The following is a 27,464-nucleotide window of genomic DNA, read 5'->3' on the forward strand; positions in this document are numbered from 1 at the left end:
TACCCTTTCACCATCACGATTGTTTGAATTTTTTCACTGTCAAAATTGTTCCATAAACTAATTAATGCTTCTCATTTCAAACAAATGTGTTCGTTTATGGTTTTTGATATTGAGTTCAGTAAATTGCATATATGTTGATTACTGTACTAAGGCATACAGTCTTTTCAAATATAATTGCATTCATACATGAACTAGTCAGTGCTTACATGACTGAAGACAAATATGTGTCAGCTGGAGGGATAATGATGTGTTTGTTGTGTAAAAGGATCTGATGAGGGCAGTGAGGTTTTTTTTTAAAAGTTAAATGCTGACTGAGTATTTTTACTTCGTCCTGCCTGCATGTTCTTCAATCATTTGTTTGTGTGCACTTTACATTTTTTACACCTACTTGAGAACCTTTCGTCCATATGTGAAGGACGGCGTGCTTGTTTTATGCTTCTATGTACTTTCGAGACGCATAGCCTTACGAGTAAACGTTGCTGTTCGGGAGCAGTTATTATATTCCTGTTTATGTTATATATGTTATTAATCACATAAAGCTACTTTGAGGCTTGTGTGCTGTCCTTAATCCGCCGTTTTACCCACACCATTGTTTATTTTACATTACTTTTTACATGAACTTGGACGCACCGTTCCCAGCACACGCTCAGGCGAAACCGCGCCCAGAAAACGTTTCCATGACAACTGCAGTTTTTCCGGGTCTTCATGAAGTCTGCGCGCGCATGTGCACCCTCGCGCCCCTTCTCGATAGCACGCTCACGTTGACTGCTGGTGTAGTTTGATGGCAGGAGGCGCAAGCACACATTTATGGAGTTAAAAGCAAAATGATAACGCGGAGACTTCTGCAAAAGTAAGTTTTTATTTGTAAAATGTAATAGAAGCGTCTTCGATAATGTGGTATGAACTTAATTCCGTTGGAATTGAACTTCCAGGTCATGTTGTTGATTGTCTCGCTTTTATGCTACATATTAGTATGCTAATTGTGAAGACTTTTGTTTCAAATTTACTTGATTTATTTTTTTATTTTATTTTATTTTTTAAACTTGTCTTGTCCAGCCACACGGGCGATTAATACTTCTGATTTATATGCCCACATCTGCTGTAGTTTTACTTTACAAGGTGAAATATGTGATAGTTCAACCGTTTATTATTATTATTATTTGTGTTTGACTTTATGAAATGTTTGGATACATTTAGTGTTTACACCACATTTGGGGCTGATATAAAGAAGACAGAAGAGGGAATATTGGGGACAAAAGGAAGACAAAACAGCGAGAGACAACAACAATAACGGAATTTCATAACATAGATACACTAGCTACAAATATTTTATCAGTGTTCATGAAACATGAGTGAAATAAACAGTAATAATACAGTACTGACAATGATCATTGTTACACTATAATGAAAATAATGATGTATAGTAATATCAACAGTAATAGAGAATATTAATACAGTATTTACCAATTTTATCACTATCAAATGTAATACATACATCAGATAAAACGTTACTTTATGAGAAAAACAAAAAGGGAAAGAAAAAAAAGGAAGTTAAACATTAACTTATAGAGAGTAATAATGATAAGAATAAGTCTTTCTTAGTGGTGTGCTCTGTTTTAGTTGACCATGTGAATGAGTATGTTTTATTTGTATGAGAGTAAGTGTGTACATATGCATGTAAGATATATGTGTTTGCATAATCGTGCAGGTATATGTTTGCGTATGTATGTATATTTATTTATCACTGTCTATGTGTGTTCCAAGTTTATTGTAGGTGTTATTCTACAATGTAAGGAAACTGTCTCTGAGGGCGATCTGGAGGTTTTGACCTTTGCGCAGGTGTACCTAATAAAGTGTCTTTGTTTGGTGCGTGTGTCATTCTATCTGCAAGTTGAAGATCCAATGTCCCTCTCAACTTCCTCCTATCCGAGAAATCGCAAAAAGCCGCCACCTGACCAGGGCTCAGGAAATCTGTAGAGACTCCTCCCACCCCCACCGAGGACTGTTTTCACTGCTGGACTCAAGAAAGATGTTCCGCAGCCTCCGTAGCAGAACCTCCAGGTTCTGTGACAGCTTCTTCTCTCAGGCCATAAGACTCTTGAACACATCATAATAATCCCCTCAATTCCCCCCAAAAACGGATTAACGTACTCGCTGGAATGTAAAGACAATATAACATACATCCATAAACGTGGATGCATATGCAAAAGTGCAATATATTTATCTGTACAGTAATCTATTTATTTATATTTGCACCTTATTGCTCTTTTATCCTGCACTACAACGAGCTAATGCAACAAAATGTTGTTCTTATCTGTACTGTAAAGTTCAAATTTGAATGACAATAAAAGGAAGTCTAAGTCTAAGTTCACTTCAATGCAGCTGTTAGCTCTCGCAGCACTTGACTTAAAGCGTCTCCAAAAATGTTTTATTACCTCAACCGGCTCTTCTTGTTTGTGATGCAGATGCTGACGGCACAGCGGTGTTGCAACTGCTGACAGGCGGCTGACTAACCATGGAAAGAGAAGGCTCCTTAAGGAGGTAAGAGCCAATGTGCCCTCTTTGCCAGCACACAGAACCTTTTGTCTCTATTTATGTTCACATTGTAACTCTGGATTGGCATTTAAGGGACATATTGAGAAGCGCAAAAGTCATGTTGATGCAGAAAATGCTGACCTGCTTAACTTCACCACCCTGAGGAACTCCATTTATTTTGAAAATGTCAAATTGTTAAAAGGAAGTCTGATTCATCCATTATTTGGAGTAATAGTCAAGCTGAGGCAGAAATAGTGGCATGCTAACTTTACCACTTTTTGGAACCTCACTACAACAATTTGAGGAATGTATTCAATATTTGGAAAAGTGAAAAGAAAATGCTTATGTGCTAACTTTGCTTGGCTGGCGAACCTTATATTTACCAGATGGCTGGGTTGCCATTTGAAGGAAAATTAAGTAAGTTGAGTTGATACAGAAATACTATGACGCAAAATTATACAACCTTGGCAACCTCACTCTTATTTTCTTTCCACTTTTAAGATATTCTCTCAATTTTTTTGGAAAGTTTATTTGTGTTAATGCAGAAATATTGATCTGCTAACTTCACCACCTTGGGAACCTCACTCCGCTTACTCGAATCTCTATCTATACCATGCCTTTATCCATTATTTGGAAAAGTTGTCCCGTTCGTGCAGAAATACTGGCATGCTAATTTTCCGAGACCAGGGAACCTTAAATTCATCTCCTTTCAACTTGGTATTGACATGCATATCATGTTACATTTGTTACATTTCACCAATTAATGGTTCTGTAATCCATTATTTGGCAAAGTAGTGGATATGATGAGATCAAGTGGCATGCTAACTTAACCGACCCAGGGAACCCCACTCTATTCACTTTCCTCCTGCAACTACCTACTCTCTTAATACATTTTTAGGAAAGATTAGTTGTGTTGATGCAGAAATAGTGACACGCTAACTTCCCCATTTCGTTCACTTAGAACGTTCATTTGAAAGAAAGTTCAGTGATCCATTATTTTATAAAAGTAGTCCCGTTAGTGCAGAAATACTGGCATGCTAACTTTACATATTACATTGGGGGACCTCACTCCATTCATCTACAGCTATATATTGACATTTAAATAAATGTTCTGTAATCCATTATTCAGCAAAGTAGTGGCGTTGATGACAACAAGTTGAATGCTAACTTAACCAGCCCATGGAACCTCCCTCCGTTCACTTAGAACTCCTAACTGGCATTTGAAGGAATATTCCTTGAGCCATTATTGAGGCAAGCAGTCACATTGGTGCAGAAATACAGTCAAGCTAACTTCACGACACTGGGGAACCTTACTTCATTATCGGATTGTCATTTGAAGAAAAGTTCCTTGGTCCATTACCGGAGAAAGTAGTGGAGTTGGAGCTGAAATAAAAGCATGCTAAATTCACTACTTTGGGGAACCTCACTCCGGCCCCTCTCAAATATAGGATGCCGTTTGAAAGAAAGTTATATAAGTTATATAATCCATCGATTTAGTAACATGCTAACTTCAACACTCCAGGAGCCTCACTCCATTCACCTGTGTGTCTGTCTTTAATGCACAGTGCTGCAGTATTTTACATAAAAACAAAAAATGAAATAGTCCAGCGTGAAATACGTTTGTTTACTTTCTGTATTGACATATATGGCAGTGACCTGCATCCCTGCTTCAAAATAAATAAATGTTGTATGCCCAACTCTACTAGGACATGCTTCATTACAGACCTTCCTTTTTTGTTCCACACATTCCCGAGTGACCTCATCCGTGCTTTCATTCGTGCCAAAAATCCTTCGTTGTTTACTAATTAAAACGCTTCTGGTCCTGTCGGCACCAAAATACCGTTAAGATTTATATGTAACATCCTTCCAAACATCAGCAACCACGCAGCACACAGAACCAAAGAGGACTTTTGTGTCACTTTGAAATGTTTCCCTCTTGGCAGTACTTGAACCTCAAAGGTTTGCTTTGTTGGGCCTGACAAAAGCTCACATGGCCGCCGACTGATACAGACTGTTAAAAGGAAACTCGGAGAGGAGGAGGAGGAGGAAGCAAGGGGACATGTTGCTACCTTGTCTGCATAATTTAACCGGTACTTATCACTGCCTTGTCTTTTTGCTCCCTTTTGGATTTCGAGGAGTCTCCACAGCAGGTTGAGGCTGGCCGGTGGCTCGTCTTCCAGCTTGACTGACCTCTCAAAGACACCTTGGGGAGGAGGCGCAGTGGAGAAAGTGGTGGCGGAGGAGAGCAGCAAAGGAACCCAGCAGAGAAGAGCTGGGGCCAATGCCACATGGAACAGGTTGGAAATGTCACACTATTAGTGCTTTATTTCATACAGCGATCTGCCCTGAGGTGCTCCAAGATGTATGCATGGTGCGTGAAAGGGAACACACACAAATGGACTGGAGCATGGAAGCATTACCACTTTCTTCCTCTCCGCCCCTTAATGCATCTTTTCAGCCTTTTTTGGAATGTAAGACCAGCAAAGCAAGGCTGATTTAGCAGACCATAGGAGGTACAATCCCATAAAACTTTTTGGAGCATATGTCCTGTCATGGAGCGATTTACAAACCCCGTTTCCATATGAGTTGGGAAATTGTGTTGGATGTAAATATAAACGGAATACAATGATTTGCAAATCATTTTCAACCCATATTCAGTTGAATATGCTACAAAGATAACATATTTGATGTTCAAACTGATAAAACCTTTTTTTTTTTTTTTTTGCAAATAATCATTAACTTTAGAATTTGATGCCAGCAACACGTGACAAAGAAGTTGGGAAAGGTGGCAATAAATACTGATAAAGTTGAGGAATGCTCATCAAACACTTATTTGGAACATCCCACAGGTGTGCAGGCTAATTGGGAACAGGTGGGTGCCATGATAGGGTATAAAAACAGCTTCCCAAAAAATGCTCAGTCTTTCACAAGAAAGGATGGGGCGAGGTACACTCCTTTGTCCACAACTGTGTGAGCAAATAGTCAAACAGTTTAAGAACAACATTTCTCAAAGTGCAATTGCAAGAAAATTAGGTATTTCAACATCTACGGTCCATAATATCATCAAAAGGTTCAGAGAATCTGGAGAAATCACTCCATGTAAGCGGCATGGCCGGAAACCAACATTGAATGACCGTGACCTTCGATCCCTTAGACGGCACTGTATCAAAAACCGACATCAATCTCTAAAGGATATCACCACATGGGCTCAGGAACACTTCAGAAAACTACTGTCACTAAATACAGTGTGTCTCTAGCTACATCTGTAAGTTCAAGTTAAAGCTCTACTATGCAAAGCGAAAGCCATTTATCAACAACATCCAGAAACGCCGCCGGCTTCTCTGGGCCCGAGATCATCTAAGATGGACTCATGCAAAGTCAAAAAGTGTTCTGCGGTCTGACGAGTCCACATTTCAAATTGTTTTTGGAAATATTCGACAGGGGAAGCGAACCATCCAGACTGTTATCGACGCAAAGTTCAAAAGCCAGCATCTGTGATGGTATTGGGTTGCATTAGTGCCCAAGGCATGGGTAACTTACACATCTGTGAAGGCACCATTAATGCTGAAAGGTACATACAGGTTTTGGAACAACATATGCTGCCATCTAAGCGCCGTCTTTTTCATGGACGCCCCTGCTTATTTCAGCAAGACAATGCCAAGCCACATTCAGCACGTGTTACAACAGTGTGGCTTCGTAAAAAAAGAATGCGGGTACTTTCCTGGCCTGCCTGCAGTCCATACCTGTCTCCCAACGAAAATGTGTGGCGCATTATGAAGCGTAGAATACGACAGCGGAGATCCCAGAATGTTGAACGACTGAAGATCTACATAAAACAAGAATGGGAAAGAATTCCACTTCCAAAGCTTCAACAATTAGTTTCCTCAGTTACCAATCGTTTATTGAGTGTTGTTAAAAGAAAAGGTGATTTAACACAGTGGTGAACATGCCCTTTCCCAACTACTTTGGCACGTGTTGCAGCCATGAAGTTAATTATTATTTGCAAAAAAAATAAAGTTTATGAGTTTGAACATCAAATATCTTGTCTTTGTAGTGCATTCAATTGAATATGGGTTGAAAAGGATTTGCAAATCATTGTGTTCCGTTTATATTTACATCTAACACAATTTCCCAACTCATATGGAAACGGGGTTTGTATTAAAGAAAAAAAAAATCAAATGAAAATGTACAAAACATTTAAAGTAATACTGACAAAGCTGGAGTAAAATAAGCTAATAGCAAAGAAGCTAATAACATGATGTGATTAAGTGACAGACACAGTGTCTTTTTACTGTCCATTTTGCTGCAATGTTGTGCCCAAAAGTCAGTCTTACGCAAGTAATTGTACTGAATTGGAAACAACGACTCTTAACGCCTTTGTGGAAAGTTATGTGTAGTTCTTTTAAACGCTAATCCAAAATGTCAGTACAAAAAAAACTCAGCCTTACATGTCAGGGAATTAGGGCTGGGCGATATGGCCTTTTTTTAATATCGCAATATTTTAAGGCCATATCACGATACACGATATATATCTCAATATTTTGCCTTAGCCTTGAATGAACACTTGATGCATATAATCACAGCAGTATAATGATTCTATGTGTCTACATTAAAACATTCTTCTTCATACTGCATTAATATATGCTACTTTAAAACTTTCATGCAGAGAAGGAAATCACAACTAAAAAAATCACAATTTTTTTCATACGGCGTTTATCTGAAAATGTTTGCCTCGGCATTTTGATGGTGTGGGCGTGTGGCACCGAACGGAGATGTTGACATGCAGAGAAAGCCATACTTGCCAACCTTGAGACCTCCGATTTTGGGAGGTGGGGGGAGGGGTGGGCGTGGTCAAGGGTGGGGCGGGGGGCGTGGTTGGGGCGGGGGCGTGGTTAAGAGGGGAGGAGTATATTTACAGCTAGAATTCACCAAGTCAAGTATTTCATATATATATATATATATATATATATATATATATATATATATATATATATATATATATATATATATATATAAGAAATACTTGACTTTCAGTGAATTCTAGCTATATATATATATATTTATATATATATATATATGTATATATAAATAAAAGAAATACTTGAATTTCAGTGTTCATTTATTTACACATATACACACACATAACACTCATCTACTCATTGTTGAGTTAAGGGTTGAATTGTCCATCCTTGTTCTATTCTCTGTCACTATTTTTCTAACCATGCTGAACACCCTCTCTGATGATGCATTGATGTGTGGCACGCACAAAAGTGCTTTCATCAAATGCATTAGAGTCTGGAATCTTCCATCTCTCCCTAGCATGGCCCAAAACCAGTCAATCTTTGCTTCCTGAGGAAGATCTTCAGTGCCAAGCACTTGGTAGTCCACTACTTTTTCCCGGAGGCTATCCAGGTCCAATCGCAGCTGCGGCTTGGAACTTACAAGCTGTTATGAGAGTAGCGTATGTGTGTGTGTGGCCCTTTAATAGGTGACCATGTGAGGTGAGTGACGTCAGTGAGTGTGTGGGCAAGAGAAGAGAGGGAGCGGTAGCGTGAGTGCGGGCGGGGACTAGTTTGTTTTGTGTTGGATTGGCTGTGTGCAAGCAATCAATAAAGCAAGATTTGCAACTAATCGCCGGACTCAGGAAAGGTGCAACAAAGCGTATTTCTTCATCTTACTCGTCGTCGGCGTCGCCATGGCTGTATCTTCCTCGTTCTTCTGCTTCGTCTCCTTGTTGTGTGCGCAGTTGTGCACTGCACTCTCTAAAAGCCATATATGTTATTGATGTTATAGATGGCAGTATTGTCCTGTTTAAGAGTGTCACAACATTGCTGTTTACGGCAGACAAACTGCTTTACGGTAGACAAAAACATGACTGCTGTTGTTGTGTGTTGTTACCGCGCTGGGAGGACGTTAATGAAACTGCCTAACAATAAACCCACATAAGAAACCAAGAACTCGCCCTCGATCATTCTACAGTTATAATGTGTTTGGGCAGGCACACTGTTTATATCGTGGGAAAGCAGGCTCAGGTCCGCATGGAGCTGGAGGGGGCGTGGCCTCCAGCTCCGCCTGAATTTCGGGAGATTTTCGGGAGAAAATTTGTCCCGGGAGGTTTTCGGGAGAGGCGCTGAATTTCGGGAGTCTCCCGGAAAATCCGGGAGGGTTGGCAAGTATGGAGTAAGCACTCTTCATTCTCTAGCAGGTGACTTTTCAAATGATGCTACATATTAGCAGTAATGCTACTTTTTATAGCAACGCTTTCGCCTCACACTTGACAAATTACGGTTGTCTGTTCGATATATTCCCACTTGAAGCCAAACCACCGCCAGACGATGGACCCCCTGCTGTTTTTTGGGGGGAATTAATTATTCCTTCATTTGTTACCAAATTCGCACCTTCTCTCTCTCGTATTACCACTCGCACGGCTGCGCTAGCATCACAGCTAACGTTACCCATGCTGCTACCTCTTTGCTGCGCGAGGGCCTATACGTATGTGACGTATGACGTGACAGTATGTAACGTGTGTATGAAGGTGCGCTTGTCTGTCTGTGAGAAGGAGACACAGGAAAGAGCAAGGAGAACCTGTAGTGTAATGCCAGCAGCTAAAAGCAACTGCGTGAGAACGTATACTCGAATATCACGATATAGTCATTTTCTATATCGCACAGAGACAAACCCGCGATATATCGCATATATCGCCCCGCCCTACAGGGAATATTAAATAATGATTCTGATGATGAGAGAAGTGGCCCCTTGTTTACTTACATTCATTTACGTAGATTTAAAAGGTTACAATGACGTTTATTACCAGATATCTCCCAACAGAACATTCTTGAGCATTCAAATTGTTTGGACTGCGTATGCGCTTAGTGCCCTTATATCAAATTCCATGACCTAGTTTAAAGGGGCCCTATTTTGCAAAAACAACTTTTTTTGCCTATTGGTACCTGCTGTTGTCTATTTGTGATCTGCATAAGTCTCGATAATGTGAAATCAAACCATGAATGAATGAGATATGAGATATTTATTAAACAATTGCCTTCCTTCATACTTCCTCAAAAGGAGTTGTTTGGAATTTGTGATGTTTTCTGCCATGTGACGTCAGCGGATAGCTCCATATATGGTATACATTTACCCAAAGTGTTTTGTGGTTGTTCGCCGTTGTAGTCCGACACTGTAGTCAATAAGCTCCTTCTTTTTCTTTATCCTCTCGTTGTGGGGCAGACTGGCTCATACATGCTCATACACAGTAGCGTATAGTTCAAACTTATATCCGTTAGTAGACTCGATATGAAAGAACTAAAAACTACAACATGGCTGAAGGGGAGAAGACAGTCGAATTGGAGGCATGTTAAGAGGACCGCCCACAAAACGGTGCATTCTGAAGAGACATTCAGAAAGCGGCTTGAAGATGGTCTGTAAAACATAATCTATGCAACATTTTGACCAAAGCACCACCATTACATGTTATGTAGACCACAAGGAAGTGTTTTAAATGTAGAAAGAAAATTATAATATCCATCCATCCATCCATTTCCTACCGCTTGTCCCTCTCGGGATCGCGGGGGGTGCTGGAGCCTATCTAAGCTGCAATCGGGCGGAATTCGGACAAGTCGCCACCTCATTGCAGGGCAAATTATAATATGACCCATTTAAATCAAACTATCTTTCAATACTGCAGTCATTCGACCGTATTTAGACAGGAATGGCAACATTGTCTCCAAGATGTGGATAGTTCCTTTTAACTTTAATCCAAAATGACAGCAAATGTTTGTAGTTGCTACATTAGCATGCCTGAAAGTGACACAGCTGCCATTGTAATTTAGTTTAATTTTGCTTGTCACGTGAAGGCAATTGATGATCATACTGTTTATAGATGTTCTCATATTGTGATGATCATATTGTGTCTCGTCAGCATCCACAATGCAGTCATCTCTGTGTTCCAGAAGAAGGATCTGGGAGAGAATGAGCTCTTCATTTTGAATGAAGGTGTCAGGTAAGCGCTCCCAGTTCTGGTCTTATCTGTGTCAGCAATAGAAAGCTGTTTTGTTGCTGATAACAAAAAAAACACTCAGTTGTTGCTGTGGCTTATGTGTACCAAGTTAGTTTGTCATTTCCTGAATGAGCTGCTGTTCAAACACTACAGCCTGCTCAGCGCTGATTCCATAATACATGTATGTGTCCATAACATGTGCTTTTACAGGCAGCTGCTGAAGACAGAGCTGGGCTCCTTCTTCACAGAGTACCTTCAGAATCAGCTGCTGACCAAAGGCATGGTCATACTGAGAGACAAAATACGCTTTTATGAAGGTAAAGCATAGCTCCCCGATCCCTGCAGCAGTCAGTAATTAACTCGAATTTTTGAATAACTTGGTTGATTGCCCAACATTACAAGCCATAGACCTATCTCAGCATTCCCTCCTCAGTGCAATCAGAAGAAAAACAATAATTGACTAAAATCCCTGACGCCAAGCAAGTTAATGCTTGTACTGTGAGAACACCCAGCTTCTGTTTACCTCTTATATCCTCTTAAGAACCACCGTTTTCAGTAGGGCTGTCTCGATACAACTTTTTTTAATACATTACAGATATTGCAGCCTTGAGTATTATACTAATGTCAACACAAATCATACACGATGGTACAGTGGAGCCTTTATTTACGAATTTAATTGGTTGTTGAACATGGTTCGTAAATCGAAAAGTTTGTATGTAGAAACATAGTTCCCCATAAGAAACAATGTCAACATAAACAATTGGTTTTAGCTTCGACAAAAGTCCATATTTTAGTAAAAGAATGCCTACGTTGAAGGGGGTAGTGGTTTAACAATCTCTTCATTATCAAAATAACACAACAATGACAAACTGAACTGTCAACGCATGCAGGCACACAAAAGTATTTTTGGCGCTCTCAATAATAGCAAGCTCAACTATCAATGTACGCACACACACACACACAAAAGTCCCTTTGGTGCTCTCAAAAACGTTAACAACCGTGTGGCTATAAGAAAAAAAGTGAAAAGTAAAATTATTTTTACTTCACTGTTTTGAACAGCAGACGATGTGCTATCACGAGCCGGAGAAGGGAGGGCAGGCCGAGAGAGGAAAGCGCGGGGAGGAGCGGAGGCGTGTGTGGGTTTCCTCTCCTCTCTAAGTTTAAGTCCTCAGTCAATCCCTCCTTCTTTCCAGGCTGTTTTGTTTGCTTTCTTTAACCCATATTGAGTAAACAAAATAGACCAAACTTGGTGAATGGCAGGAAAAGAAACACACGCTAAATCTGAGAAAAGGCGACCGAGTAATGGACTGCGTAAACAGGTTGTAACATAGGGGCCTTCGCCTCTTTAAAATGGCCGCGTCCTGTGTGTACTGTCCTGCACAGAAAGTGATGTCATCAAAATGGCAGCGCCCTAAGGCTTTTAGCAGCACACAAAATGAACGAATTAAGTGTTCGTACAATGAGACACGGTTTGCACAAATAGGCATATTTGGCGCGATCTAAACGTTTGTAAACCGAAAAGTGTGCAACTAAAGGGTTTCGTAAATCAAAGTTCTACTGTATTGCATATTTTCTAGTCAGGGTCTATGCAGGTTTCAACAAGTCATATTTAAGACTTTTTAAGACCTTAATAGATACAATTTAAGACCATTTTACATCCATAATGGCAATAAAGTATAAATAAATGCCACAAAAGATGAGGAAGGATAATATTCTCCCAACAGAACATGTGCTAAAACTTCTTACGACTAGCTGCTACCAGAAAAATGTTGCAGACATTTATTGACTGGGCTCATCAACTGTGTCGGAAATTGTCTCAGAGGTGAGTTGTGGAAAAAAAGCCTCATTCACATTGGCCTGATTTTAACGTAAGATGCTTTGGTGGCAAAATGGATCGTGGTAAAAAATATATGCTGAGTGTGTTTTGTGTGACACGAGTACACAAGCTCATAACATTTAAACTTAGCTCTTAAAGGCCTGGCAGACTGCAGGTTAGTGTAAAACAAGATGTGGTCCAAAATGGCCTGTGGGCCGCACTTAGGACACCACTGGTTTACTGTGTTTATTTTAATGCAAGTGCAAGTACAACATAAAGAGTTTAAAGATTATGAATGATATTTGAAACCGGTGAAACCTGGAAAGGCGTGATTAGGAAGATCGGCCACTCTGATCTGAACCCGAGTGGTGTTTTGTTATTGGACTTTTGTGCTCGTCACATTTTGTCCATAACAAACACAATCTTCAAACATAAAGGTGTCCATATGTGCACTTGGCACCAGGACACCCGAGGCCACAGTTCCATAATCGACTTTGTAGTTGTGTCATCGGATGTTTTGGACAATCGGGTGAAGAGAGGGGCGCAGCTTTCTACCGATCATCACCTGGTAGTGAGTTGGATCCTATATTGGGTGAGGATGCCGGACAGACCTGGCAGGCCAAAACGCATTGTGAGGGTCTGCTGGGAACGTATAGCAGAGTCTCCTGTCAGAGAGAGTTTCAATTCCGACCTCCGGAAGAACTTTGACCATATCATGAGAGAAATGTCAATGAATGTTCTCATTCATCCAGGTCATTGTCATCTCAGGGCATTCAATCGATCGCAACTGGACTGCTTGATTTGTCTTGGAAGACATTTTGCCGCTCATCCTAGTAGGCTTCATCAGTTCATGCTCATAGACTTATACGGTCAGAGGTGGTCCTTTTGGCTCATGGGACACCGGAGGCAGCGGAGTCTTGTTCACGAGTGAGGGAAGAGTGGATCGTGAGACCAACAGGCGGATCCGTCCGGCGTCTTCAGTAATGCGGACACTGTATCGATCCATTGTGGTGAAGATGGAGGTGAGCCGTAAGGCAAAGCTCTCAATTTACGGGTCGATCTACGTTCCCATTCTCACCTATGGTCATAAACTTTGGGTTATGACCGAAAAGAAAAGATCATGGCTACAAGCAGCCGAAATGAGTTTCCTCCGTCGGGTGGCGGGGCTCTTTCTTAGAGATAGTTAAAGTACCAATGATTGTCACACACACACTAGGTGTGGCGAAATTATTCTCTGCATTTGACCCATCACCCTTGATCACCCCCTGGGAGGTGAGGAGAGCAGTGGGCAGCACCAGTGGATGCGCCCGGGAATCATTTTTGGTGATTTAACCCCCAAATCCAACCTTTGATGCCGAGTGCCAAGCAAGGAGGTAATGGGTCCCATTTTTATAGTCTTTGGTATGACTCGGCGGGGGTTTGGACTCACAACCTACCGATCTCAGAGCAGACACTCCAACCACTAGGCCACTGAGTAGGTTGGGTGAGAAGCTCTGTCATCCGGGAGGAGCTCAAAGTAAAGCCGCTGCTCCTCCACATCGAGAGGAGCCAGATGAGGTGGTTCGGGCATCTGGTCAGGATGCCACCCAGACGCCTCTCTGGGGAAGGGATTTAGGGCACGTCCAACTGGTAGGAGGCCACGGGGAAGAACCATGACACGTTGGGAAAACTATGTCTCCCGGCTGGCCTGGGAATGCCTCGGGATGCCCCGGAAGGAGCTGGACTAAATGGCTGGGGAGAGAGCTGGACTAAATGGCTGGGGAGAGAGCTGCTGCCCCGCGACCTGACCTGGGATGAGCGGAAGAAGATAGATGGATGATATTTTTATTCTCAGTAAAGTTTATTATTACATAAAGTGTAGCATTATTAGTTCCAACTTGTTGTGATGTCCTCCATCTCTCCTGAACAGTGGCGGCACACTGTGTTCTTCTTAAGCACTCATATTTGTTTACATATTTCACTGGGAGGTGAAGTGTTCAAAACAGTAGAGCATCTCAGAGGATTGCGGCAGGACACTGGGTGGTCAGAGGGCGTCCACAATCTCCCCTGCACGTCACCAACATGATCCTCCAGTGACAGCTGAGGTGCTGCACAGCACCGTTGTCTGGACTGCATTGCACTTTTGTCCCACTAATTATCTATATCCATGCCAAATACCTCACCTTTTTTGTCCACTTTTAAGTAGACTACTTTGTCACGTGAAAGTGTAGTGTGGGAAATCAGTATGCAGAGATGCTGAACAGAACAGGAAATTCCAACACGAATACATGTACTGCATTTTAAAGACCTTCTCAAATTGTCTCAACTGTCTTTTTTATCAATGGACATCTTTGTTTTTGGTTCATTTCAATTGTCACAAGTTACAACTTGCGGGTAAAAAATAGTCCTATTATGAAAACACAAATGTCCACTGCAGAGAATGCTGGATCTCAAGAAGAAAAAAACTAAAAGTTATTTGAAGCACACGAGAAGTGATGCCTTTCATCACTTTGCACAGCGTCCATGTTTTTCTTTGATCCAGTCCATGTTTGTTGGAATAGGTCAGAAGTTGTTGGACTCTCTGGCTGACACTTGGGACTTCTTCTTCTGTGATGTTTTGTCCATGCTGCAGGCCATCTTCTATCCTGTGCAGGTTGGATGACAACTCTATCACTGCACAAGTTTCCTGCATGCAGTATTTTATAATGCTGTGTGTGTGTTTGTGTGCAGGGGAAAGAGCCATCAGTGCGTCAGCTGGCACTGCTCCACTTTAGGAACACCATTACCCTTAACCTGAAGCTAGACGAGGCTTTGGCGCGACCTCGAGCACGAGTACCCCCCTCCATCATACAGATGCTCCTCATACTTCAGGTGCACACATAAGTCCACATGGTCTATGGGAAGTGGCAGAATATGGCATAAGTGTGTGAATGGGTGAATGTGATGTATAATGTAAACCGCTTTGGATACCTTTCCAGGTATAGTAAAGCGCTATAGAAATACAGACCATTTATCATTAAGAGTTGTTTTTCTTGCAAAGGGGGTCTCACAGGAAGTCATCTCTGTGCAGACAGTCTTCCCATAACCTTTAACCCAGCAGTTAGTGTTTAACTGTAAGTTTTGTTTCGGCATTTTGATTGTGTGGTTTCTTTTATGTGGAAGAAAAGCATTAGCAGATTTCAGCATTCTTTCATGCGCAAGTTGTTTTGCTTTGGTTTAGTGGCCATGACTTTCATGTGGTTTGTTGCTCTAATGTGGCTTTGACTCACACCCACTCTCTCCTTCCCCACTTATGAAGCCAGGTCCACGTGTCTCATGGAAGCCATTACAACACTTGTTCCTTAGCTAATGTCAGGATGTTTATTGCAGGGCGTGCACCAGTCCAAAGGCGTCACAGATGACTACCTGCGCCTGGAGTCTCTCATTCAACAAGTGGTCTCGCCATACCTTGGGACCCATGGATTATATTCCAAAGATGGTTTGTCCAATCAGCACTGTTCTTCATGTCTGTTAGGTATGCAATTGACCCTGAGCAGCTGTCTTTTTTGTCTGTTAATTGTTACCTAAAAATGTTGCTTGCCAGAGAGGCGTCTTCAGCGTTCTGGACTGTCCAAGTCTGGCAACTCCCCCACGGCGAAGAACCCAGTTGTGCGCTCCAAAAGCTACAATGTTCCCATGCTGACCCCTGTCGTGGAGCACGACGTGGACTTGTCGGCGGGCGGGGGCGCTGCTATCAGACGCCACTCTGTGTGTGAGATGACATCCTGCGTGGGGCAGAGCGCCTCTGTGGGTAATTCCGGCATTGACCACTCAGGTAGGACAACACTTTGGTACATGTCATGTAAACACATGAGAACTAACCCACTTCCTGTCCTCCCTACAGGTACCTCGAGTCAGAACACCCAGGTCCAGCATCTTTCCCACTCCATTCTTCCCGAGTCCTCCCCTCCAGGCGATTGCAAGCACTGCACGGGCTCTCTGATGTCAGACTCCCCCGTGTCCTCCAGAGTTCTGGCTCAGGACACAAGCTCAGGCCCCAGTCCATCATCCAGTCCGGAGGTCACAGCAGATCACCACATCCCTGAATCTTTGGACTCAGAACCTGAGCATGATGGCATCTTTCTGAACTTCCCCAAAGCCTGCGATGGAGGTGCAACACACAGCAGTGTAGCCTGACAGGTGACAAGCCAGTACCTTTTTAGCGTATTTCGTTAATCAAGGGAATCAGCAAATAATCCTGCAGGCATGAGGATAAAATATTAACAGTATTTATTAAACTGAACAGCTAGAAAGTATTGCAAACAGTGCCACCTAGTGTTCACTCCTATACCTGAATATTGTATTAGTGCGCCTTCAAACATGCTGACTGATTAGAATGATTACGCAGAGACAATTAAAGCTGTTTATTCTACATATAGCAAATTACATTCAAGTCTAAGTGCGAATACATGGAAATTATAGTTTTCAGAATAATCCTCACATTACAGCCTCATACATGTCTAATAAGATGTCAAGCTGGAATCATATAAAACATTCATAAAGCCGAACCCAGCTCAGCTTAAACTATGATCAGCGTATAAGTCTCCATTTCATAATGTAGGCCATGTAAAATCCAGGCCAGATATGCATGACGTCACTAAAAGCCACAATCAGCGGAAGACGTCCCCATCACGTGACGTCAGAAGGCGAGACTCTCCATGCTGCAGCGTGAAGAAGGATTGTGGTTTTAGCTCTTTCTCCGCCAGAGCTTCTTGCAGGCGACGTGGCGGCTCCAGATAGTGCTGGGTAATAGACAAAAGTGGTTTCAGAACTAGTTTGCTTTTAAGCTTCTTTTTCCAGCGTACAAATATTCATGCATCTTAGAAAACAAAGGGTATTTTGTTAGCAACAAAATGGTGATGATACACATAGTTTCACCTCATAGGCCAGAGCAAAAGTCCCCCAGTGAATGGCAAGTGAGTGTTTGGCCTGAAGGTCCATGTGGATCTGCACCGCCTCCTCTGGGTCTACATGCTGCCCTTTCATCACATCCCTACCAAAAAACACCATTATTCTTAGCCAAAGTCTGAAAATGTAGGAGGCAGGAGTAAATAGGTGTTGACCTGGGAATATATGCGCCAATGGGGATTGCCGCCAGGTCAAACGGTCCAAAGCGTCGACCGATCTCTTTGAAGGCTGGGCAGTATCCGGTATCTCCGGCAAAGAAGAAGCGGTGATCTGGACCCAGAACAGCCCAGCTGGCCCATAAGGACTAAAGAAAGATTGAGGATATGTTAAGATGAAATTCTTCAGTCAAAGACAAGATAAGTAAGCCACCTTGTTGTCATCCACCGCGCTGCGTTTGCTCCAGTGCTGAGAGGGCGTGCACACGAACGTGATGTCATCGTGAGCCGGCACGCAGTTCTCCTCCCACCAGTCCAGCTCTATTACATTCTCGCAGCCCGCCTTGGACAGCCAGTCCATCAAGCCGAGGGGCACGAACCTACAGACGCTCTTGGTAAGCGGCGTTTAAAGCCCTTTAAAGGGGAACTGAACTTTTTTTGGAATTTTGCCTGACGTTCACAATCATTATAAAAGACATGACGATGAATGTTTTGGTTTTTTTTGCATTCTAAATATTAAATGCTATCAAAAGTTTGCTTACAATGGAGCATATGGGAGCCATTCAATTCTTCCTACAAAGCCCCTAAAAAAAATCCAAACACCTCCATTGAGGTTTTATATACATGATGTAAGTATATATGTAATGTAGTAACGGGCACATTCATAATAACATTTAATATTTACGTATTTTGGTCATTTTAAGCATATGCGGCGCATTAATTTCAAAAACGCATCACAGCGTTTGCTTTTTTTTTTTTTTTAATCACTGATTATCACTCACTGCAGAATTTATGAGAGCCAACAAACATAATAAAACATCACTTACGGTGCAAGGTCTCCTGTCATTAGGATGCCGACTGCTGGGATGTTCATATATTACCATTTAGGTGAAAAATGTCTCATAATCCTCAAGAAGAAAAGGAATGGGGGGCAAGGGGGGGTCCAAGCGTTTTTTTCATCATTTCCGAGTCCTAAATGGCTGTCAAAGTGTACCAACTTGTCAGAATACCTACTCAGACTACTTCTGTCCAAGTGAGACGCACGATTTCTGATCTAGAATAAACTTACAGGGAGCAAGGAAGCGAGGAAGCAGCAGACCATTCGATGATGTAAACATAGGGACACACGGTAGTGATCACGGCACCTCTATAAATAGTTTGTTTGAGTTATGGCTTATAATAACACTTATACGTGGTTAATATTCAAATCACGAAATGTAAATGGAGTATTATTGGCGGTTTTTGAATGGTTATTTATTGGATTTTGTGGGCGAAAAAGAGGAGCTCTCATTGGCGCCGCTTTAAGCTGACTTTGATTTACTTTTATTTAATATTTAGAATGCATTAAAATTTGTTGTTGTGTCTTCATAATGATTGTGAACGCTCGACAAAATTTAATAAAAGGGCAGTTCCCCTTTAAGAAAATATCAGCATGGTGCACTTACCAGCGTAGCTCCCCGCCGAAGCGTGCGTTGAGGCTAGCCACTGTTCCAGCATCGAGGTGATCGTAGTGGGAATGACTGATGACCACAGCGTCGATGCGGGGCAACTGCAAAACCAGAATCGTTTTAACTGAAGCACATAGATATTCTTTAAAAAAGTAAGCACACCTGTTGCACGTTACAAGGTGGGCCTCTGTATCTTTTCGGACCCATGAACTGGAACGGCGACGCCCTCTGGCTGAAAATAGGATCTGTCAGAATATTCAAACCATCCAGTTCCACCAGAACTGAGGCGTGGCCCAGCCAGGTGACCCTCAAACCAGGGCCGGAAAGGGAAAGGTCCGGATTCTGGACAAAGTACGGCTCCATCACAGGTAGCTCGTTGTCAAGAGCCTGAAAGGAGGCAGAGCTTTGGCATAAGAAGTGACTTCTCCCACCAGGAAGTGATGACACACCTCTTTACTGGTGGGGACATTGCTGTGGTTCTTGTCGAGCAAAAGGAACCGGAGCAGGGTGGGGTAGGAGGGGAAGCGCCATGTCGGCCAGGGATTGGTGAAGCGGCCATGTTTGTCACGACATGACTTTGTCACCTCTTCCTATAATGTAAAAAGTTATTGATACATATTCATTTAACATTGTATTCATGACTGACGACCTCCACGCGGTAGTCCAGTCGAAAGCTCTTGCGTGAGGATCGTGACGAGCTGCTCCTCCTCTGGGCGTGAAGACCCGCTTCTCCGCCCTCTGCCCCCCTCAACACGCCATCATCCTGCAAATGTAAATGAACATATAATCTATTTTGGTAACCCATAATAGCCCATTTCAAGCCTTGTCTTGTAGTACCTCCACCAGGCCTTTCCTCTCCTCCAGGGCTCCTTTGTCTGAAGATGACAACTTTTCCATGGGCTCACCTCCACATCTGGCATGGACACAAACATACTTTAAAAAAAGTAATGCAGAGAAAGGATGATATCAGCATCACACGGTTACTGTGTAAACATGTGTGGAACATAATGTGGTATTTAAATGAATCCAGTCTTGTAAAATGCAAAACTGGAAGCCGACGTTAAACGGGTGTAGGCGGTGTATGCCACTCTTGCTAAATGTTTACTTGAAGGACAACTGGACGCACAGCTGTCTGCAGTGATGCCCAACAGAGACTGAGAAGATGGATGGTCCATTCATTTTGATGAGGGGCATCCTGTTTACTGCACTGGTGCGTTCACTACCCACTGTATATTAGTGTGGCTGTGCGACAACAATGGAGGCCTGTGGTTGGGAACCAAAACAAAGATGTGTGTAGTGTGTGCAACCATTTGTGGCTCTATGGCTAAATGACAAAAGCAAACATTGCAGAGTCGACAGACGTGTCGTTTGTCCTCGTATTCAACTGAATTGGCAAGTTTAAAGGTGCTGTTATTTGTGTCCCTACATAGAACAGGCAGCTCTCGTTGAAAGGTGAAGGTTAAAAATAGGACTTGGTTTTCGTGTGGCAGAAAAGCTAAGTAGTTAAAACCTACATGATTTGGTTACCAAAAGCGGTAGTAGTAATATAAAATTCAATAAAACCAACTGAATACACTAGTGTCATACAACTTACCTGAGCAGTGAACGCAACAGCTAGCAAGCCAACATGTTAGCCAAACAACCAGACTGTCGCGAGCTAACGCTAATGTAAGATCGACGACTCGTGTTGGGCAGATTACAAATAGCGATAAGCAATAAGCGAGTTTTTCAAGTGACCGTATATGAGGAAATACCGTCAAAGATGTCGCTCCCAAGCTAGAGAAAGGTTTTGGTCGAGCGGAAGGCGGAAGGTGAAAGTCATTGGTCGATGGAGGGGATTAGTGACGTCAGTGTAAACGTCATGAGTTCACATAACCACGGCCTGTCAATTAGCACATCTGTCACAAGTTTATACTTTAAATATTATAAACAGTACCTTCAGGTACGTGTACAATGTATATAAATGTATGTATGCATCATTCTATGTTTTCAAAATATGAATAAGAATAAACATTTTACAAATTATAAGTATTTATGAGTCAATGGGTACCATCCAAGTAGTATACACGATGTGGCTATTTCGTCATTGAAATCAGAGAAAGTGATTTTATTTTCCTTTTTCTTTAACTAAAAAAGAAACAGTTCATCCCCACCATGAGTGATCTGGGTCAGTGGGGGAGGAGGAAGACTCCACATCTGTTCCACGCAGTCGGTGTGTATTTGTTTGTCCATGTGCGTGCATCCTCGCCATGTCTCTTAAGTGTATTAATCCAAACCATTTGTACTTTGTGATGCATAACAACTACAGTACTGTTTATAGTTAAGTGTAAGCCGATGTTGGATGTAGTCATAAAATGAAATGCATTAAACATTAATTTCGTACAATCTATGTACATTCTGCTTAATTTGTATGAGCCTTTGTAGTTGTTGATTTAAGATAATTTGTGCACTTTCAGCTGCCTAATCAGTGAAAGTCCAAATAAAAAGCACAATCAAAACTTTTTGCATTGGTAGAGATGGTGTATAGTTGTCTGTACTGTAATATGCACTACTGCATTTGTCCGCCAGAGGCTGTTTGCATGACAGCCCTGTAACAGTGATACCTTGATATGACATGACAAGACTAATCACAAGATTGATGCCTGACAATCATACAATGCAATTTACAATGTCAAAGAAGTAGGAACAGGGGTAAAAAGACAGAGGTTCAAAGAAAAAGAAAAAGATGGGGAGAGACAACAGTGTTAGAGATAGTAGAGGGATAGGATTCAAGGAGGGAGGAGGGGTTTGATAATCCTGCTTGGATTAAGAGAGAGAGGAAGTCCCAACATCCCTCTCTCTCACACTCTTCGTCCCTCCAATCAAATGTGGACGACAGTGAGTTAAAAAAAGACAAGTTAGACATCTCCAATACATCAAGGAACGTTGTGTTGGAATAATGTGGAGATGGAAGTCTAAGAGGATGCTTGTTAGGACTGCTGAACTTTGACATTTTAATGTCTGGATTTCTTTTATCTTAAACCAGGATGTCATGGAGTCTACAGACAATCAATGCCTATTCTAAGCAGGTTTTGGAGCTTTGCAGGCTCTTTGCATGTCATCATGGACAATGCTGTGGTCTGGAACGTCACGCCAAGCCTCTGCCGGTACTGCGGACTTAAACACAAGTGATGCTTGGACTTCTTAAAGAAGGAAAGAAGGAGCAACTTTTTTATTTGCAATGTCAATTAGCAGTTTTACTTAATGTAGCCCAGATGCTGTAGTTCTTGCTGTGTTTTGAACTCTCAAATAACTGATGCAGAGATGGAAGTCGGCGGTGCTGGACCACGTCACATAAATGGGACGCGGCGAGGGATGCTGATGATGCTCCCGTGGATTATCCTCTGCACTTCTCTGTGGATGGTGGTGAACGGCCAGATGAAGATCTCCCCGGAGACGTCAGTAACTTCTCATCTATTTAGTAATAGCATCAATCAAAGGCTTCTTTATCATTATTTTTTATTTTCAAACAAGCCACAGTACATATGCACCATTCAGGACTATTATAGTGTCCATAACAGCCAAATTACATGTAATAATGTCCAAAAATCAGCCTTTACAAAGCAAACAATGTTTACATTTAATGTTATTATGGTTCAATTTAACATGTTGTAGTTTTCTGTCATATGGGACCATTATAATGTCAATACCAGCCATATTTGATTTATTAATGTCTAAAAATCAGCCTTTATGAAGCAAATAATCCTTACTTTAGTTTATATTGTCGTTTAATTTAACAATATTTTGGTGTATGCAATACAGTTGGACCATGTGGTACTGTTATATCATCAATAGCAGCCAAATTACATGAAATATTGTTATAAAGTTTTGCATTTACAAACCAAATAATGCTTGAGTTTCATTTTTAGCCGAGGTTTAATTTAACAACATGTTGTACTTTGCTGTACTTTTTAAACATATGGGACCATTATAGTGTCAGTAACAGCCAAATTAGACATACTAATTTTTTAAAATCAGCATTTATAAAGCAAATAATACTTAGTTTAGTTTATATTGTGGTTTGATTTAACAGTATGTTGTTGTTGTTTTCAATACATTTGAACCATATGGTAGTTATATTATTAATAGAAGCCAAATTACTTAAAATATTGTCTTAAAAGTCTGTCTTTATGAACTAAATAATACTTGCGTTTAATTTTGTTGTGGTTTAATTTAACAATATGTTGTTGTTTGCTATACTTTTTAACCATATGAGTCAAATAACAGCCAAATTAGACATACTAATGTTTAAAAATCAGCCTTTATAAAGCAAACATTGCTTACATTTTATTTTATTATTGTTTAAATTTGGCAGAATTGGGGCCTAATATTTTAGTGCCTATATATTTTAGCTGCACAAGAGTTTTAAAATGTTAGACACAACTGCATTAGGATTATGATGCATTACACAATAATAAGCATATTGTTAACTAATTCCTCCTTATTGACACATTTATTGTCAATAAACTCATTGTCACATTTATTATCAAAAGCATTGTGATCCAACTCTGCATGAATGAATGCTTATTTTGGAATAAACGTATCATGGCCAGCAGGCTGAGCACTGACAAACCTTGGGCCGGCTCCCCATTGGCCGAACCATCTGTCGCATCCTGTCTGTTGGTCACTATTACGTCCAAAAATGAAACATGACAAAGCGGGGAATAAATCGGCGACCTGGCCGGCCGGCGGACAACATTGCCTGTCACCTTTCAATGTAATCTCTCTGAAACATGGGCGCCTGCGACCTTCCACGGACATTCAATTAGGCCCAACTGCACCTTTTAATCACACCCAATGTAACTGAGTCATTCTTAGTTTGAAATGACAACATTGCAGGATTGCAGAGTATTGTGTGATTTGTCAACATTGTGCATCTACTTTGTATATTTGTTGTGTTGCAGTGTGCAAAAGTGGGCTGTGACCTTTGGTAAAGAGATAGCGGCGCTCTCCACCAAATACTCCGGAGCTAAACTGCTACAAAAAGTAAGACACTTCTTATTATACGCACCTGAGGTGAATTGATAGAATGATACATTAGTACATTTAGAAATTAATTGATGGATTGATACATTGATAAATTAATACATTAATAGATTCATACATTGATAAATTCAATATATTGATTGATTTTTTGCAGGAAATTGCTTGCTTTTGTTGCTGCAGCTGCACAGTATGATAGACATGCAACAGAAAAATACGTCATACTAAAATATTTACTCTTGAAGATCATTTTTTTTACAAATCTATTTATAACACAACTTTTATTTTTATTTTTGTATTATATCGATGTTTGTTTTATTCATATAGAATATGTTATTAGTTTCAATTATGCAGGTATACTTTACAATAATAACTACAATATTGCTTTGATACAACACATTGTTTTAGACTATTTATATCATAATTTTTTTATTGACTTATTTGGTAATTACTTTATTATACTACCTAATAATAATAATTATTATTATTATTATTATTATAAAATAATTGGCCTTCATGCAAAACTTTTGAAATAGTTTCCTCTTCCAAAATTGATGATGGATTCATTTTAATTGCTTTTTTTGTTTTAGCCTCTTCGCAGTACAATAGAAATACATAACACAAGGCAAAATAAAACATGCTAAAATGTGAATCATTCAGAGAAAATTAGAAATGTTAACCAAACAAAACAAAAAAAAAACAAAACAAAACAAAACAAAACAAAAAAAACAAACAAAAAAATATAAAATATATATATATATATATATATATATATATATATATATATATATATATATATATATATATATATAAAGCTTGATCGTATATATTTTACACATTTTTCTCATGTTTAAATGTTTATGAAATTATGTGGGGTTTTTTTGTTTGTTTTTTCAATAAAGTGTCTATTGGGCAGGTGTACCTAATAATAATAATGATTTTTTGCAGGTATTTGCTGGTTTTTGTTTTAGCCAGTGCTGAAACAAATATAATATGAAATAAGACACAATTAATATGCTACAATATTAGTAATTAATCCAAAAAATCTATATAGGAATAAAAACATAGTGTTAAAAGTGTGTGTGTGTGTGTGTGTGTGTGTGTGTGTGTGTGTGTGTGTGTGTGTGTGTGTGTGTGTGTGTGTGAGTGTGTGTGTGTGTGTGTGTGTGAGTGTGTGTGTGTGTGTGTGTGTTGGTAATTAGGCTGCACAGTGCATGCCACCCTGTAGAACCACCCCCTAGCAGGCATGTCCACCATCTGCCAACCATGCTAACTCATCTTGTCCTCATCACATGATTTGACTTTTGAAAGAAATATAAGGACGTGGAAGGCGTGCTGAAGATTGAGGAGGTGGATGGCGAGGAACTGGTGAAGAAGTTTGCAGAGGAGATGGAGGAGATGCTCGGGAGGAAGATGAAATCTGTCAAGGTATTAAAACTTTTTGCAATGAGCTCATAATAACAACGCTATTGCTACGTTATGATAAAATAATACAAAATATTATAACCATTAAACCATTTGTTTTCTTTATCATAGAGGTTAGCAGAAGCAGCAGAGGAAGCTGATCTTTACCACGAGTACAATGATACGCTGGAGGTAATAAACTGTTACATCCCCTCGTTAGCTTTAGCTGCCTACACGAAGATGACTAATGGCACCTAATTTTTAGTCTAATTAACGTCCTAATTTGGATCTCCTTCTTCATAGACGGCCAGCTCTTGCTTAATCATGAAATATACATCAAGATCCATTTGTTAATTACTGAGTGAGAATTTAACCCTTTCATGCAAAGTGGTCACTACAGTAGACAACAACTTAAAAGCACTTTTCTCTTGCATGCATGAGTCTTCATGTCCAAGTTGCACATCAGTCGCTACAGTGGATGCTAGCGTGTCATGCCATAAGCCATTGGTCGAAGGTTGTAATAGCAAAAAAAACAAGATGGCCGACGATAGATAGGCAACTAGCTAGATAGATAGGTAGATATATAGATAGATCGATGGATAGATGAATCCTAAAAATATAACCATGACATAAAAGTGAAAAAAAGCTAAGCAATATAAGAGAAATTATAATATAAAACAAGATCAAATAAAACAGTTCAGTCTCATACAGTAATATAGCAATAGTGCAGAACATGGGACGAATATTGGTCCATTCCTTCTATTCTAAAAGACCCCTTGCAGATATAAAAACATTTAAAAACATAGAGCAACAACGAAAGTAACTGTTTAAATTCATAGTATTGATTGTGTAATTTGAGACATGCAAATCAAAAAATGTATGTTGTCAAAATGTTTGAGTTTGAGTTTGAGTTTGAGTTTATTTCGAACATGCAAGTATACAACATGATACATCACAATCTCCAGTTTCTCTTTTCAACATGTTCGAAAAGGAGTAGGAAGAAGCAAAGCTTATTTAATCCTACCCCTTTTCTTTTACATAACAGTTGCTAAAACTTTTGTTCACTTCCTGTTCTCAATTTATTCACAATATACTCCATAAGTAATCACAATAAAATAAGTAAATAAATAATAATTGTTAATTCAGTTTTTAATAGAATTAAAAAATATTGTGTTGTTATTAGTCCTATGATGATATGGCGCTTTAAAGAAGTGTTCAGTGTTTTTGCAATATGTTAAATACTATGGGAATTGATTAATTGGTTCCGGGCATGACCGTGGTAAATTAATTTCCGTGAAATAGGAATTATAAGCTGGATCATAAAAAACATGTTAATGGCTTTCTAAAGTTTTTGACATTATGACAGCCCTCTAACTCCCTTAATCCAATATTGCAATGCTGCTTGAGGGTGAGCCAATCAGTGGCTACTGAACAGCGTACTCAGTTTGGTTTGCTCTCATCTCGGGACCAGTACTACTGTAGTATTGATATTTTTACGTAATTAATTATTTCTTTATAATTACATTTTGTTTATAAATTAATAAATAAATAATCAAACAAAATAAATATTAAAAACATAATAATAATTATCATAGATAAACATAACAAAACATAACACAACATTACTTTTATTATAATTTTTTTCATTTACAAACATAATGCAATTATACATTTCATTTTTTCAAAATGCTTAATTTAGGCCAAAAAATAATACAAATGAATCAACGATAGCGAGAGAATTAAGCTGCAAACTTTAAAGCGCGGTGTAGCAAAGAATGACTGTAATAAAAACAAATATCTTGAATTAGGTTGCCATAATTTATGCATAAAGGGTTTATATTAGTTAGTAAAATAAAAAAAAATCCTTGATTAACACATTTATCCAGATTTGCACCAACATGTAATACAACTATATTTGGAGTGAATATGAAAACAAAGACAATATATCGTCAGTATTATTACTGTTGAAGAAAAAAGTAATAATATATGCACCACATGCATATGCTTGAACTCCTTCGTTCATTAAGGAAAACGTTTTAAAAAATAACCCCAAAATTATAGATTCACACCTTTATCCAGATCTGCACCAAAATGAAATCAGTAAATAATAATACTTTAAATGTTGTGTGTTTAATTAATTGATTAATTTACAATAAAGTTAT

At 40.0% G+C, this 27,464-nt stretch overlaps 3 protein-coding genes across 18 annotated transcripts in view; 2 read left to right on the forward strand and 1 right to left on the reverse strand.

Moving 5' to 3' along the window:
• Window positions 1-740: 740 nt before the first annotated feature.
• On the forward strand, window positions 741-16,661 carry LOC133606236 (proline-rich protein 5-like). Of its 9 annotated transcripts, none has more exons than XM_061959924.2 (11): window positions 741-850; window positions 1,892-2,061; window positions 2,466-2,541; window positions 4,671-4,832; window positions 10,454-10,534; window positions 10,742-10,848; window positions 14,888-14,979; window positions 15,057-15,197; window positions 15,696-15,840; window positions 15,910-16,140; window positions 16,210-16,661. In XM_061959924.2, exons 3-11 carry the CDS (start codon window positions 2,516-2,518, stop codon window positions 16,500-16,502), a joined length of 1,278 nt encoding a protein of 425 aa, XP_061815908.2. In that variant the 5' UTR covers window positions 741-850; window positions 1,892-2,061; window positions 2,466-2,515; the 3' UTR covers window positions 16,503-16,661. The 9 variants fall into 9 exon arrangements, with proteins under 9 accessions (XP_061815908.2, XP_061815911.2, XP_072769379.1 ...); XM_061959927.2 differs by having other exon boundaries at window positions 4,674-4,832; XM_072913278.1 differs by having other exon boundaries at window positions 2,466-2,540; window positions 4,661-4,832.
• A 53-nt stretch (window positions 16,662-16,714) lies between these two features.
• On the reverse strand, window positions 16,715-20,721 carry napepld (N-acyl phosphatidylethanolamine phospholipase D). 3 transcript variants are annotated; one of them, XM_061959920.2, is made up of 10 exons: window positions 20,631-20,721; window positions 19,714-19,789; window positions 19,526-19,639; window positions 19,326-19,466; window positions 19,039-19,263; window positions 18,874-18,977; window positions 17,643-17,808; window positions 17,429-17,577; window positions 17,244-17,358; window positions 16,715-17,107 (listed from the first exon to the last, which is right to left on the reverse strand). In XM_061959920.2, exons 2-10 carry the CDS (start codon window positions 19,771-19,773, stop codon window positions 16,976-16,978), a joined length of 1,206 nt encoding a protein of 401 aa, XP_061815904.2. In that variant the 5' UTR covers window positions 19,774-19,789; window positions 20,631-20,721; the 3' UTR covers window positions 16,715-16,975. The 3 variants fall into 3 exon arrangements, with proteins under 3 accessions (XP_061815904.2, XP_061815903.2, XP_061815902.2); XM_061959919.2 differs by having other exon boundaries at window positions 20,471-20,707; XM_061959918.2 differs by lacking the exon at window positions 20,631-20,721 and adding an exon at window positions 19,982-20,237.
• A 1,007-nt stretch (window positions 20,722-21,728) lies between these two features.
• cacna2d4a (calcium channel, voltage-dependent, alpha 2/delta subunit 4a) overlaps window positions 21,729-27,464 on the forward strand; it is a 91,812-nt gene continuing 86,076 nt past the window's right edge. For all 6 annotated transcript variants that reach the window (XM_072913273.1, XM_072913274.1, XM_072913275.1 and 3 more), the window contains exons 1-5: window positions 21,729-22,066; window positions 22,176-22,313; window positions 23,820-23,901; window positions 25,210-25,326; window positions 25,435-25,494. In XM_072913273.1, the coding sequence (XP_072769374.1) occupies window positions 22,047-22,066; window positions 22,176-22,313; window positions 23,820-23,901; window positions 25,210-25,326; window positions 25,435-25,494 (417 nt within the window). In that variant the 5' untranslated portion in view covers window positions 21,729-22,046. The remainder of the gene's footprint in view (window positions 22,067-22,175; window positions 22,314-23,819; window positions 23,902-25,209; window positions 25,327-25,434; window positions 25,495-27,464) is intronic.

This window comes from Nerophis lumbriciformis, linkage group LG05 (genome assembly GCF_033978685.3).
Source record: "Nerophis lumbriciformis linkage group LG05, RoL_Nlum_v2.1, whole genome shotgun sequence".
NCBI classification, from domain to species: Eukaryota; Metazoa; Chordata; class Actinopteri; order Syngnathiformes; family Syngnathidae; genus Nerophis; species Nerophis lumbriciformis.

Bases quoted from the DNA above. Each gene is read 5' to 3' on its own strand.
- napepld (XM_061959918.2), bottom strand. From the start codon at position 20,070: ATGCCCCTCATCAAAATGAATGGACCATCCATCTTCTCAGTCTCTGTT. The intron at 19,790-19,981 runs GTAAACATTTAG...TGTCCATGCCAG, and splicing joins TGCGTCCAGTTGTCCTTCAA to ATGTGGAGGTGAGCCCATGG. The intron at 18,978-19,038 runs GTGTGCTTACTT...CTGGTTTTGCAG, and splicing joins CACCTTGTAACGTGCAACAG to TTGCCCCGCATCGACGCTGT.
- LOC133606236 (XM_072913278.1), top strand. From the start codon at position 2,516: ATGGAAAGAGAAGGCTCCTTAAGGA. The intron at 4,833-10,453 runs GTTGGAAATGTC...GTGTCTCGTCAG, and splicing joins GCCAATGCCACATGGAACAG to CATCCACAATGCAGTCATCT. The intron at 10,535-10,741 runs GTAAGCGCTCCC...GTGCTTTTACAG, and splicing joins ATTTTGAATGAAGGTGTCAG to GCAGCTGCTGAAGACAGAGC.